Source organism: Pholcus phalangioides, unplaced genomic scaffold, assembly GCF_987345545.1.
Source record: "Pholcus phalangioides strain wild (caught in Gottingen) unplaced genomic scaffold, Ppha-v1.0 ptg000008l_1, whole genome shotgun sequence".
Classification (NCBI taxonomy): Eukaryota; Metazoa; Arthropoda; class Arachnida; order Araneae; family Pholcidae; genus Pholcus; species Pholcus phalangioides.
This window is the reverse complement of record NW_028301601.1, coordinates 14,076,010-14,091,899: the sequence shown is the minus strand read 5'-3', so window position 1 is coordinate 14,091,899 and position 15,890 is coordinate 14,076,010. Positions and strand designations below refer to the sequence as shown.

General features: G+C 39.9%; 1 protein-coding gene across 1 annotated transcript in view; it reads left to right on the top strand.

Annotated features, from left to right (window-relative positions):
- Positions 1-1,055: 1,055 nt before the first annotated feature.
- LOC149083868 (protein D1-like) overlaps positions 1,056-15,890 on the top strand; it is a 37,855-nt gene continuing 23,020 nt past the window's right edge. The window contains exon 1 of the mRNA XM_089235419.1: positions 1,056-1,290. Within this exon, the coding sequence (XP_089091545.1) occupies positions 1,129-1,290 (162 nt within the window). The 5' untranslated portion in view covers positions 1,056-1,128. The remainder of the gene's footprint in view (positions 1,291-15,890) is intronic.

Below are 15,890 nucleotides of genomic sequence, written 5' to 3'. Positions count from 1 at the left end.
CGTCGAAATCGCCGATGAAGACATCTATTGACCGCACGAAAAAACACAAGGACAGCGGCATTCTCTACGAAACCTGTACACGGAAACTAACAACAAAGACATCTACTGAACATTTTATAAAACTTATGAAAAGACAGCGACAACTCTGTCGCAAAGACATACGCTTTGAACATGAGAGAGAACAGAATTCAATTACTAACCTTAATTTAGTAAAAGCTCATGATGCTGGAGAAATGACTGAAAACTGTCAACATTGTGACTCTGTATTTTGGAAAACGAATTCTGTAAAAAAAACAGCTGATTTCTACCAAAAATATTAGCGTTTGAATAAACCCTGTTTCATAATCGGTCGGATCTCATCCCCAAAGATTCAGAAACCGTTGAAAAGTGCATTTCTGAGAAAAAAAAAAAAGTGGAAATGTTCATTTTTGTCACTTCCCTTCCCCGTTTATGCTGAAAAAACAATTTTTTTAAGCACGACGCCACCATTTCTTGATAGGAGGAACAATCATCAGATACCACTAAGCCCTCCACGTGTTGATGATGTTTAATGGGCATTGACGAATTCTTGGTTAAGTCTGCGTTTTCCATCTTCAAAGTCTTCAGCTACTGAAATAACAAAATAATCCGCATCGCATGAAAGATTATACGTGAATTGATAAACTTTTACGTGTATCGTGTATTAAAAATTGCGTGAAAAACATATTTCTTTTTATATTATATATATATAATCTCAGATGAAAAAACTTTGAAATAAAAACCTATCGAATGTTTTCCTTTCTTTCCCAGTTGTCAATAAATAGGACATTTTGGTGGGTTAAGTGTCGAATATTCCACCTGTACATACAGTAGATAAAAAAAACGACCCGTCTCCTTATGTTGAGTTAACGAATTCAGAGAAAGATACGAATCCGAGATACGACCTTCAAACTTATTTCTTCGGACATTGAATCTTGTTTTTTACCAATTCTTTCAGTTTCACGACTAAAAGCAGATCATAGCATTGGAATTTCCTCTTATTTATTATGAGCTAAACTTGGACCAATATAAATGCCAGATAATTCTTGGATTCAGGTATTTTTTTCTTTTTTGCCAAACAAGAAGCTGACTTCAGATCATCATTCGAACATGTCTCATGTAAAAATACTTTCATGGCAGGTGACGACGAGCTTGATCCTTCTCGCTTCTGCTGTTGTCGTTTCAACTCAAGATAATGATGTCGAGTCAAAATTTATCGAGTATAAAATAACACCAAATACGGTTCCAAAAGCACCGACGTCCAAGCTGCAGGTACGTATTGTGTTTTAAGTTTAATCCTGTTTCGATTGGTGTTTCAGGAAAATTCGGTTGTAACGGCACCTTGATTATAACGTCACTAATTGGCCAAACTTTAAACAGGGGCGGCTATGCATTCAATATGCAAACGAGATATCTCGTAATTGCCGACATATCAGACATCGAGTTAGGCAAGATATGGTGAAAGTTGGTGAAAAAAAAATGTGCAGCATGTGCGGTGTAGAGATATATTTTTCTCTTCTTCGTATTTGTACGAATCTCGTGACAGTTAAACCTTGTTAGCGCGTTACCTGCGTAACGCGTCGCTTCGCTTACCAGATCGCTTTTTGGAAATCCCTATTGTCCTCTACGGGAGTTCTAATGTTATTAAACTCCTGACAATGCGTCTCCCAACTCCGCTTAAGGAGTCATATTTGTGTGAATGCACTCTTTCGAAAATTGTCTTTTGAATCGGAAACTCTTTGTACAATATACACGATAAGTTTAACGTTAACTCTTACCACGTCAAAGGTCTACCAATTATAGCATTTCACGCACAAGCCACCGAATCCTCCATTTTCCACCCCCCCCCCCAATCTTTCACTGCTACTAAATCAGACATGCACCTCGTCCATATTCCTCTGCCGAACTTCTAACGAATTGGTACACGTTGGAATGTGTTCCATAGAATTCCATACTTGTCATGTGCAGTGTTGCCCTCTGCAATCAGCTTTTCTAACTGTGAGTGAAGTGTAATGGTGGAAGATATTATCGTTTTAGGCCTGTTGTTCTCTGTGGCGAGACTTTTTTAATGGCGAGATCGGCTCGCATTAGCGTCACGAAGTTGGGAGCCACAGAAAACCAACTTCAGCCGGCCACCACTATGGCGACGGTGGGTTTTGGATAAAAAAGAAAACCGCTCAGTTTGTGTGTGTGTGTGTGTGTGTGTGTGTCGCTCAATATTTTTGTCTGTTTTTTGACGTTTTATATAAATCTTAGCTGGATGATTGCGCAGCATCTGTAACCCCGCGTTCAACCTACTGTGTTAGAATGTTCTCCAAATCAAAAAAAAAAAAACAGTTCATCCATTTTTAAAGACAAAGAAACGTTATAGTGGAAGAATAGGAAAAATCGACCTACATTAAGAAAATTGGTATCGGGACTGGAAATCTCAACATACAGAGACTTCCATTTGCCACAGTTTCCATCTTCTTTGGAAGAAAAGGGACGCTTCTTCAACTGCCCGATTCCTAACAAACAAAACTCGCCAGTGCTTTCTTTTTTTTTCAATAAACAATAAACCAATTTTTTTTTCTCGAATATTTCATTATGAATATTTCATTTTTATTAAATGATGTTGCAAAGGAAGGGGTCATTCGAGTATTACGTCAGCATCGATGGGGAGGGGGGAGGAGGGTCCCTGATTTGGGGACCTTTGATGACAAGTGAGACGGGAGGGTTGAATGATGCTTACGTCCTGATGCTTACGTCCTTTCCCAAAAACGAGGAAAAAACCTTTGCCTAGTTTGTGGGCACCTGAACTGACATTCTTCGTAATGATAAGTCCCCTATAGCAGTGTTTCTCAACCGCCGGGCCCTAACGTCAATCAAATCGGGCCGTGAGTGTCTTACCGTTTCATTTTTTACCCATTTATTTCCCATTAATCGTGTATATGAACGGGCCTTCCACTCGCAAAAAAAATCAACCGGGCCTTAGGCTTCCAAAGGTTGAGAACCACTGCTCTATAGCACCACTTTAGTGATCTCTAAATGTCCCCCTTGATCCTTCAAGTGTTCTAGAATTGTGTAGCGGACCGCTTAAGTGCTCTGGAACTAAGTCGCGCGTCACTGAAATGGTCTGTAAATATGGCGCTAATCACTTACATAATAAGGGAATGTCCCGTGAGTAACTTGAGTGATGTAGAACTGCACTGAGGGCTGCTTAAGTACTCCAAAACTGTGTCACATGCCTCATAAGGGATCTTTAAATGTGACACAGACCGCTTGAGTATTCTGAAACTGGGCCGTGGGTCATCCAAGCGGCCTGTAAATGTGTCTCGGGTCACTGAAGTGATCTATGAATGAGCCATGGGCGTACTTGAATGATCTAAAAATGTGCCACGGGTCTCTTAAATGCTATGGAATTGTGCCACTTACTGGACCACATCAGATATCTCCAAGGGCCACAGTTGGTCCGCGGGTCAAATAGGTTTAGCATATGTCTTAGAGGGTCGGCCGCAATCCGCAATGAATTTTTTGAAAAGAAATTTTCTGCTGTTAGAAATTAACAAAAATTGATTATAGCAGGCGCGTGCCTCCCCACCTCCCTGCATACGTGTCTGATCCCAATATGCGTTAGGAGGTAGGGGGAAGTGCTGACAAGTGCGCTGACAATCTGCTGACGTAATACTTGAACTGCCCAAAGTACATAAACTGCCATACAAGATGACACAACTTTGGTTTCCATAAACATGCGGAGAAAATTTGCGAATTTTGAAAAAATTTACATGTTTATGGAATCATCGGAATGATTAATCGGAAAAGATAATATCGTGTGTTGTTCAAGTGCGTAACTATGTAGCAAAAATAAACATCGATTGATCAGGCTCCGAAGACAGATAAAATTCGTAGTAATAACTGTCGATTCCACCTGTCGTTAGTAACATTTCTAGTGATTATTGACAATGTCCCGAGAATTCACGTGATCCCAATTTCCAATATTTTCCTCGCACAAAATATGGCCACCGTGATCACAATGATAAGGGGTCATTCAAATATTACGTCAGCATCGAGGAGGGCGGGTTTCGGATTTGCTGACTTTTGATGACAAGGGGGAGGGGTGTTTGAAGGTTGCTCACGTCACCAACCACCCTTTTTTGAAGATATGAAATACTCTAAACTGCTAACGAAATTTTGCTGATGGGGGGGGGGGAGAGGGCAGTGTTTTGCTGACAAGGGGGAGAGGGGGTCAAAAATGGCTCAAAATCTGCTTACGTACTATTTGAATGGTCCCTATCCCTAACAACAAATTCACGTATGGTATAGGGCTGGACGAATCTATTGCCCACATGTCCGGGGCATGTAAAGATTATGACCGGGCATGCATTTATGCCTAAACCTCGAACAAATATTTTGCGACGGTCGGTCCCAAAGCGTATTAAAGACGCTTATTATTAATACGCTTTGCGTATCAATAATAAGCGGTCGGTCCCTTATTTCTGGAAGGTGTAGTGCATAAAATCAAAGCCCCGTGAGAGACCCGATATGTTCAATTCAAGTTCAAGGGGGGATTTCTCTAAAGTTCAGAAATGTGGTAATTGAATGTTTGAATTATAAGCCTATCGTTATTAGTATTCGAACAGTGTAAACACGTTTCATGTTTTGTTTGAGATATTGCAATTTTACCTTTCCTTTCTTCCTACTACCTTGATATTGCATGTAGGGCGCATGCGTGTTTCTATTCTTGTCGCGATTTCTCTTTTCTAATTTTCTAGCTGCATCTATATGAATCATTGTTTTGTCTAGAATTCCATATCATGTTATTATCCATTTCTCGTATGTATTATTTCTGTGCATCGTGTTTTAATTTCCACTCGCCATTTGTATATTTGTATTTTATTATGTGTGTGCTATTTTTTTCCTCGTACGTCTTTCTTACATAAATTTGCTGCAACTATGAATCTTTTCTGCCTTGAATTTCCGAAAAATGTCCTTATGTTTTTTCCGGATGTTTTTCCTGCTTTATCGTGTTTTCAATCATCATTCCGGTTTTGTTTACGTATAAAATACATAATAACATGCATTTTTACGTTGAATTCGTAACATGTTATTAAGTATTTAAGTCAAAATACATAAAAACATGTTACGAGTCTATAGAGTATTCTTCTTTTTTTTTTTTTTACTGAATTTATGGTCTCTTGAACATCACTATTATTTTGCCTGCATCTATGAATCCACCTGTGTCGGATTTCCGTATCAGGCTTTTATACGTTTTTTTTGGCATCGCGTTTCTAATCATCATTCCGCTTGTTTATGCATTTGTATTTTATTGCATGCCTATTCTTTTGTCCATCTCCATAATTGGGCAATGTTTGCCTTGAGATGTGTTTGTATGTATGCATGTATGAATAAATAAGTAAATAAACAAATAACCAAGTAAGTAAATAAATAAATATATAAGTAAATACATAAGCAACTTGTACGTATAGATAGTATGGAAAAATAATTGAACACATTTCCGTTTTTTTTTTAATTTTTTCATCAACGATGATGCAAGTGTTCCTACACACATGCGTGAAATTCTACAGAAATGCTTTCTTTGTCAGCCAATGACGCAGCAAATGTGCAGTCAACGTGTTTCGAACTGTTTTCACCGTCCTAATAATAATAGTCCGGTGCAATCATAGGCTCCCATATACTGTGACTAGGCTGTTTTGGAAGATGGAAAAACCTCACTCTCTTCCAGCGAAATAGTATATTCTAATGAAGCGTTTCCTCAACCTTGCTGAACACCGAAAGACCAGTAAAATTGTTGGAACAATTCGACGGAGCACTTGTGTCTCGTATTATGGGACATTGCTGTATTTTTGATTCCGAAATGTTGTACGCATTTGTCCCATTCTTTCAACGCCGTTTACTTGAATTTCTAATCTTGAAACTGCTAAAACATTGAATAAACGGTGTTTTCATAACTTATCATGTTAATTACAGCTATAGATGCAAAGATTTATATTACATATCTGTCAGTTTAAACGTTTTTACCTCAATTTTTCAGTGATTTTAACTATAATAGGGGATTTATGGCGACGTTTTGATGGAAATTGGCGACGTCTCGTATATTCGTATTTCATATATCTAAGTTCCCCTTATTTTTCTCAATAAAACATGATCATCTAGTCATTTGAATGTTTTTTTTCGTCAAATAAATTCTTGTTTACTGCGATTTGTAGCAGCCTTTTATTTCCCCACTCATTTTTGCAGCAATTAGCCAACTTATGACGCGTCACTCTCCGCTACCATACGAGGGATTTTAACAACTGGCTGTTGCGCAGATGAATTTTCGGAAAGAGAAAATTCAACTGAATTAGCCTGAGTCAGGCCCGGCCTTCCATATATGGCCCCGTTCAGTGCACACGAGTTCAAAAGAAAGATTGAAAGATTCGTTGCCTTTGTAGTCTAGTGCAGTGGTTCTCAACCGGGGGCCCTAGGATATTCCAAGGGGACCACGGATGAAAATCTTGCAAAAGGGGAGCCACGGCTACTGATACGGGGGCCACGAAGAAATTTGTGACATTAATTTTTTTTAGTCAGAGTGACTAAAAAAATTTAATTTCAAACAAAATGCATAGAATATCTTTTTCGTAATTTTTCCCCATTCAAGTAACATTAACATGAGGAAGAAGGAAATAAAAAAAGTGATTCATGTAATCTCGGTGGTTTTACGACTTGGGGGTGACAGTAGGCCCTGACACAAACTATAGAAGAGGTTTAAAGCAAAATGGAATAACTGTAAAGACAGAAAATTGTGTGTGTTCAGACTTTTCATTCAAAGAGGGCCGCCATAAAGAAAGCAGACAAAGATTTGTTGACCATTCATTGACATTCTTTTGAGTGCTGGTAGTAAATGCAATCCAAGAAGTAGATGGGTGAAAAATGAAAGCTTGTAAAAAAACCCATCATTTTCATGCAATTACAGATGGATAGCCATTTAGTTTAGCACAAAGCTATCTTCAGCCAGCACTGAGTGGTCTGATGGGGAATATATTTATAAAAATCGAATAGAGAATGATTGCTCTGGGGTATTTTTTATGAATTTTGAAAGGGGTTGCCAATCCATTGCCTCTGCTGAAAAGAAATAAAGCCGAATTCAGTTATAACGAACTCCAAGAGATCAAATCATACATGGGGAAAAATACCCGAGAAATTTAAAATTTTTTAAAACTACATTGCTGTGATAATGTATTGGGACAGGGGCGGCTTAAGCGAGGGTGCAAGAGGTGCGGCGCACCCGGGATGCAGGTTGTAAGGGGCGGTAGCGTAGACTTTACTTAAGACAACAAAATTTAACACAGTAAAAATTCACGACATCACGCTTTTGAGTCCTACTATACCTCGACAACGGAAACGTTGAGAAAATAGACAAGGCCTCTGATCGTAATACCAGAAACAAGAATGTAAGCTATCTGGGCGGCTCGCGACAAAATCTGTACCCGTGTGGGACTTATTTTTTGCCCCTCCTACCTATTGCTCCCTGCATAGCCCCTACCTCCTGCGTCAGGGAATCTTTCGTAGGGCCCATGCCCGATTTTCCACGGGGCCCCTTCTACAGTTAATTTATAGAGTGAAAAAAGTAAAGTTATAAGGATTTTGTCCCGGGCCTCAAGCTGGAGCCCTGTCAGCCCTACCCTTAGAAGGTCATGCCCCTCCCTCACAATTTATCCAAACAATTCCTAACAAAACATTTTTGCGCCCCTCCAGAGCCGACAGTTTGGTTTTTTTTGGCAAATTGAATTTTTTTTTATCCATTCAACCCGGATTCAGCAAGCGGTGCCCCGTGTGGACGCAATAGGTCGTGTGGCCAAGCGCCACCCCTGTACTCTATTACAAGGGCCATTTTGGTACCCTCACCCATGGCCCCCACAAGAGCCCGGGATAATTCTCATAATTTTTTGGCTTTTTCAGGCTATTATAATTTAGGAATTAACTATAGAAGGGGCCGTGAGAAATCTGACTGGGAGGGGGCCTGCGAAAGATCCTAGCCTAGGGGCCCATACCCTCACTCAGAATTTGATCCACAATAGTCAAATGCAATGCAAACACCAAACATGGCCCCCGCTCTGTCCCTTGTGGGATATAAGCAGGCTACCTTGCGGCTGGGCCATGCTGGAAAAAAGAAAATGCCCCGCTAGCCACCAAGACCACTGTCCGACCTCCAACCCACGGAAAGGAATACAGACACCAACACCAAACATGGCCCAGCTCTGAGGCAGATTACCCAGCGGCTGGGACATGCTGGAAAAACTATCTTGATGTTCGGGCCCGGCAGGCATCCCCGGCCCGTAAGCCACAGGACCCAATCCCGCCGAGGCCCCCCATCGCCCCCGACTCCTGGCAATTACACCCCCAAAGTCCCCGGAAACCCCCGCCAAGGAGCCCGGGCGAATCGCCCGCAAGAGGCCAACAAAAACATCTCGAGCCATCCGCCATCATCACTGTACTCTGTCCCCAACCATCAGCCAATCTGCAACACCAACTTCACTCATCTTGTCTTTTGTTGGAAGGGTTTTTTCATAGGTCCGAATCTGCAAATAGAACATGAAAAACAGGATACATGTACAAATTCAGGTCCAATGAACTATAAATATGTAAGTGGGAATTATCGATATTGATCAATTGCTGGTGTTAATAATATCACAAGACTGAAGGAGCCGGGGGGGGACTTTTCATTGCCAGTTAGAGACATGTTTAGATTTGGTTATTATAGTCCTAATGATGAGATCAAGTCCGAAGAAATTACAAAGTTCACTTGAACATACAAAGTTCAGCTGCGCACTAGTGGATTCACCGGTGGTATACATTGGAACACATGAATATATTGATGAATAACAAAAATTATGGCGTTTCATAGCAGTTGAGAAAGTATATAAAATGTGCTTATAAGCAGGTGTCCGGGTACAACGTCAGAGTTTTTATAACAGATGGGCTGTGGGAATGATCTAGACAAACAGCGATGCCACGAAACGTAAGATATATAGCGTACATGATGATATTATGTAAGCATTAAATAGTATATAACATGCATAGTAAATATACATGAAATGAGATAAAATTTAATTATGCTTACAGGACAACATCTGCAAACTACGCATGATTCAATAATAAAAATTTAGTGAACAATTCAATCAAAAAAAAAAAAATTAAAATTCAATCGACAATGCAAGTAATAATAAAATTCAATCAAAATTCAATCACAATCAATAATTCAATCAAAAATAAAATTCAATCAATAATTCAATCAAAAAAAAAAATTCAATCAATAATTCAATCAAAAAAAATTCAATCAATAATTCAATCAACAATTGCGCTCAGCCCATCAAAGCAGAGCAGAAAAATTCAAACAGGATATTATTAAACATTGAATCTGAAGTAGATACTTTGGATACAAAAAATATATATGAACATGGAAAGAATACATATTGGCATCACTGACAATGATAAATTTCATTAAAATATCACTATACATATTTTATAGCACATGGGGTTAGGAAAGACGTCGCAATTATGGTACATAGTCTGAGTCCGAATCAGAGTCCAAGGGATCTTCTCTGTCTTGATATGCCATAGGTCTCGGGAAGATGTATAACTCTTGATTATTTTCCATAAAGTTGATAAGATTTTTAATCTTATTATAACTGCCAGGATTTTGGAAGACCTTCAACTTCCAAGACTGTGTATCAGCAACAGGGATTTGTAAGTGGAAGTCTTTGGTGAACGGGCAGGCTGTAGAGTAGTGGATGACCGTGCCCTCCCCGCCACATTTGCATTTCTCAGTCTGTCGATGAAATCTCGCCAGATATGCTGGGAAAGGACCATGTTCGGAAAAGAATATAACCATTTCCCTGGTCCATTTCCTATATCTGTATCTTGCTGTGGGGAGGAGAGCATATATTTTCCTGCCAACTTTGCGTTCTGTCTGCCATCGATTTTGCCACTTCTGCATCATTTCCTCAGATAAGATGTTCTTTGCCCATGACTTAGGGAAGAGCAGCGAAAAGTCAGACGTCACTCTTGCAGTCGCAGCTTTTGCAAGTTGGTCTGCCTGTTCATTCCCATATGTTCCTGCATGAGCTTTCACCTAATTGAGACTGATTTGAGGATTGGCACACAGAACCTTTCTGATTTGCCTAGCGATGATGTGTTGAGACAGGGGATCCCTGATTGAGTGGAGTGATGAAAGTGAATCTGTGAAGATAGATGTTCTCTTCTGGAGTTCTTCCGCTTTCTTAATAGCCATAAGTAAAGCAAAAAGTTCGGCTTGGAATACTGTGTTATTGGTATTCAATTTACAAGACCATCTGTAGAAGATGTCATCTTTCTGAAGGATAGTAAAAGCTGCTGCAACTCCATTTTCCGTCTTTGAACCATCGGTATAGATGTCGAAATAGGGTTTTTTAAACAGTTCAGTGTCAGTCGGATCTGCAGACATTTGTCTATCATCAGGATATTCTGCCGGGTGTCTCGTCCATCCGGTGATTTTCCTTTGGATTTGAGTGTGACTGATGTGAGTTGCATCTTGTAGTTGGATATTGCGTTTGTTCCGAAGTGCCCCCATTTTAGCTTCGTACTCCACGATATATCTTAGTGGAGGCAGACCAGCCAAGATTTGCAGGGCGTTTGTTGGTGATGTCGAGTAAGCTTTGAGGATGTACAATAAGCAACCACGTTGGATAGAATCAAGACGTCTACCCTGTTCCTCCGTTAATGTGATACCCCAGGCTGGGGCACCATATGCGATGATCCTCTCAGCCACTGTCATATATAGGATTCTTCGCATTGACGTGGTAATGCCCCATTTCTTTCCAGTAGAGCACCATAATCTTGGCATGAGGGCATTAATTTTGGTCGAAATTGTAGCGATATGGCTGTACCAATTCAGTTGGTCATCAAATGTCACCCCGAGAATCTTAATATTAGATCGTTTCTTAATGAAATTGTCGCCAATTTTTACCGATGGTGGTCTTTTGGAAGAGAGCCATAAAAAGTTGGTTTTATCCATTGCGATGCTGAGTCCGTGTTGGTCTAACCAATGATGGATTTCATTTAGCACATATGTGGCTAGTCTACCTGTGCCTTCTACTGTAGGGCCCGAGGCTATTACCGTAATGTCATCTGCGTAGGCCTGAACCCTGACATTCTTCGGCCACCTCTTAAGGAGGAGATCATTAAGGAATAAGTTCCAAAGTAGTGGCCCGGAACACGATCCTTGAGGACATCCCCTTGCCATTCTATGTCGAACTGTTCCTAATGGTGTCCGCATCTGTACCACCCTGTGTTGGAGCATGCTTATCAGAATATTGGCTAGATTAGATGGTATAGGCAGATTAAGCAACTTTTCCCTGATAATATTATGATTGATGTGATCGAAAGCCCCCTGGATGTCCAGGGTAATTATTATGACGTTATGTTTTTTAATTCTTTGATTTTTGATCTCTGTGACAATGTCCATGAGAGCTTGTTCTGCCGAACTCCCATGGCGAAATCCATATTGAAGGGGGCTGATGACATTAGATTTTTCTAAGAAGAAGATAACTCTCTGGCAAATGACTTTTTCGAACAATTTACCCAGTGTTGATAACAAATGTATGGGTCTATATGATTTAGTTGATGTTGGATCTTTGTCTTTTTTGAGGAAGAAGAGGACATTGCTAATCTTGAAATGTCGTGGAAAATGTTCAAGTTGAAAGCATTTATTAAATAATGCGGAGAACACCTCGGGAAAGCTTTGCAGTAGAGCTTGAAGGGTTACATTATTAATTGCGTCTTCGCCAGGAGCTTTTTTCTTATTTAAATGACTTGCAATGTACCACAGTTCTTGGCGTGAGATTTTCTTATTATCCGGCTCGTGAGACACCAAGCTAGCCGTTGAAAAGTTTATTTGATGATTGGTTGGATAGTTAGCCTCAGGGAAAAATTCTTGAAGTTGCTTTTGGGCTTGTTCTAGGACAGTCAAATTCTCGTCTGTATCAGTTTGGAAAAAAAGTTGTGGGGACAGAGAAGATTGTTTCACCGTTGCTTTGTAAAATATACCGTACGGATTTGTAGCTGAGTTACACAATTCCCTCCAGGAGCTTCTTTTTGTCTTCCTGATTAATTTTGAATATAAGGCCCTGTTACGGTGGTAAATGATTCTCAATACCTCCTTATTATCTAGGTTTGCCGCTAGATACCTTCTCTTACTAGTCCTGCATTTCCGTCTAGCGACCTCTAAATCTTTGGTCCACCACCCGTCGAAATATCGTGTCTTTTGCTTTGATATTAGGAGATACTTGTTACCCTGCGTTTTCAAGAGATTGAAGAGATCATTCGTGCATTCTTCCAATTGTTCAGTGGATGTAGCTAAGTTGATATTTTGTACATGGAGAGGTAATTGATCAACCATTGATCTCGTGAACTTCTCAATTCGGCGTCTCGAGTTGGAGAATTTGACCGTCTTAATGATTGATGGTTGAACAGAAATAGAAATTTCTATATGTGAATGCGGGCTATGTGTAACATCGAGATGCCTGACCTTCCAAGTTACATTATCAAGCGGTGGAACAAAATTTGACAATGTAACGTCTGGAGCGCCTGTGGCCCCGAAGTATTCGTATGTGTTCGAGCCATCATTGTGAAATATCAGATGATTGGCATTAGCGAAATCCAGCAGCGACCATCCTCTGTTGTTATTATCCTTATATCCCCAGCTTTGGTGGTGGGCGTTCATATCTGCAGATATTAAAATTGGAGAGTTACCAGCTTTCCCACAAATAAGGTTCAGTTCTTGAATGGTATTTTCAATTTTCTGGTATGGGGATGAATATGCCGAGACTATAATTATTTCTCCAGAAATGGTGCAAATTTTAATTGCCACACAATTTGTCATGATGGAAAAAGTGGCACCGGAGAGATGTTGACTAGCAAGGACTATCGCTGCTTTTTTATTTAGAGAGGTCCATTTCGGCCAAGACGCTGGAAGTTCGAGTAGTTTACCTTTACCAATCAGAGGTTCTTGTAACATCAATATACCCCAAGAGTTTTTGGTGGCTTGCAACGGAAGAAGCGCAGTCGCATTTCTGCATTTGTTGGCATTAAATTGTAATATTTTGATGCCATTTGTGGAAGATGTTGGAACAGACACTGAACGTTGATGATCAGGAGAAGACATAATCCTATATAATGACAAATAAGGTGTTCTCTTAAGGGATGTTACACAAGAATTTAGAACCACGAAAAGAAGAAAAGTCTTTTGATCCAACGATAAGCCTGAGGATTAGATGACGCGTAGGTGAAGTTTGAGTTTAAAATTGTTATTGATCTCTCTCCTGATCGCTGCTTGTCCATACAAGGAGGAGCAATCTATAAAAAGACCATTCGGGCATTGAGAAGTACGCCGAACTAGATGTTGGAATCCGGCATATTTGAGCTGTTCCTCCAGGTTTTTCATTGTGAGAGTTGGATTTCTACTGCTACAGTAGGTCATGTGAATTGGAAATTTCTCCTGTTCCTGATATTGCCTGTTATCGGAGGGGGTCGAAGATTGTGTTTGGTTCCATCGGTCACTCTTTTTACTAGGCATTCGAGATTTGATAAAGGCAATAGCATGATGATTTAGATAGTCATTATTCTCCAGGGAACTCTTAATATTGTAGCAAATTTCCCTGGATTTACATTGAATAGCCAGCCCATTTCTAACTGGACGAGTACAAATAATTTCTGAGTCGAATTCATCAAGAAATTCAATGAGGCTGATTGTTTCTTGACCTGTTGACTCTCTTCTCCTGTAAATTAAAACCGTCCCTGCCTGTGATGTCTTCTCCCGCTCTAAGTAAATATTTGATCGAGATTCAGCATTTTTACTAGATGATAATGTATTCCCAAGAACTCGATTAATTTTTGACGATTGTTGGCTGTTTCTATCCCCCATTTGGGAGTTGTTCGTGGGGATGGCATAGATATTGTCTCTTGTCACTTTTCTAGAGAGGACAGCTGTTTTTATTTCTTGACATGTTTTATTTTGGTAGCAATCAAGTGCATATCCTCTGCTTATTTTTCTGATTCTGCCTATGCCATTATGAAATTGGTTTAAAATTATTCGAAACTCATTAAAAATATATTTTTTTGTAGAGTTATTGTTTTTCAAAAGAAGAATTGTAAAAAATTCATCTGGATTTCTTCGTTCCTGTGAGATTCCTCTTTCCTGTACCTTTCGCTTATTCTTTTTCTTCTTGCGCACCTCTTGAAATTGTTCTTGTATTGTTTTGTCTTCCTGTTCTACGATCAGCTCTTCTACAATCTCAAATTGCCCCAATTCTTCTGACGCCGTTGCTTTTTCAGAAGCAGATTCTATTGGAGGCGGAATGGTTAGATTATCAATCTCGGTCTTCTCTTTATCCTCCGTATTGTTTTCCTGGGTCTGTGAAGAAGAGGGATTTTTGAGACTCACCTTCTTCACCTTTTTCTTCCTCTGCGGAAGGGGGGGAGGAAGCCCGAGAATTTTAGTAGAATTTCCCTTCGTTATCTTTGCACCGTCCTCTACAACTGAAGGATTTTTCAAAATTGTATTTCCTCCAATTGCCTGTTTCTCTTGTGCTGTTTTGGACAATTTCTCATTTTCTCTACAACTTTCTTCTATCCAATCTTCCACGAGTTTGATTAATTTATCTGCTCTTTTGCGGGCGGCTCGAGGGATGTTGTGTCTAATCTTGTTCTCTACAATTGTAGAAGAATGTACAATGTCCGTGATACAGGTCATCATTTGCAGAATATTTGTGCATTTATCAAATCGTCCATATTCCTTGAATTGTATTTTTTTGCGATCAGGCTGAAGTCGGAACGCCAAGTCTTCCGCTTCTCGGACTCTGTTTTCATAGTACTCCTCCAAATTGCTGTTTTCTTCAGTACAATATAGACCTTCTAGTCTCTCCAATAGTTTTTTAGTCGCTAAATCTCTAAAAGATGCCTTACAGTGTCCACAAACTGGTTCAATACTCTTCTCGACGTCCGAGTCTGTAATATTTTGTGGATTACTGTCCAAGAGATTAAATTCTTTCGAAATACAATTTAATTGATTTGTTTCTGTACCTTCTTCATCTCGACGATTGTTGGGTGTATTCTTATCCCTGATATTCCGATCATCATGTTTTTTTCCCTTCTTAGTTGAGGATATACTTTGATGTTTTTTTGTTTTCTTGAAACTTTTTCTTCTTGTATTCACCTCGTCCATCAAAGCAGTATCGTCCTCTTGCGAAGAATCACTTAAGTTAGGGCTCCTGAAGTATAGAGATTTTTTGCTAACCTCTTTTTCCGTTTGCTGGGATGAAGACAAGTCGTTCGATGCATCGTAGGGTTCGTCGTCTCCCTCCTCGAAGGTGGTAGCCATTGAAGAAGAGTCCAAATTGAGGGACTGATTCTCGAAAAAAGACGAGTTCACGATATTTGAAGTGGCAAATCCGAATCTGGCCTGTGTGGCAGGGATAGGTGGTGTTGCTTGTCGTTGAAGATCTCCAGCTTGATGCGCTGAATCCAACGATATAGATGAGACACCTGATGAATTGTGCATCTCCGACATTGAGGTGACAGACAAATTAAAATCCAATGATGTTTGCGTCGGTCCTTTGGCAGTGGAACACATGGATTGCAGTCGTTGGCTTCGTCTGGGCGGATGAGGAGAGGTAAACCGGAAAAAAGATGGGCCTCTATCACACATCATTGGAGAATATACTGTACTGTTCGGAGAAGCCCGTGAATCGTCAGTTAGCGTCTCTTCCTGATTGGTGATTTTACTAACATTTTCAAGATTCTCAAAAACAGTTGCAAGTTTTTCTGTTGATTTCTCGTTTGCTAACACGTTTTTCAGC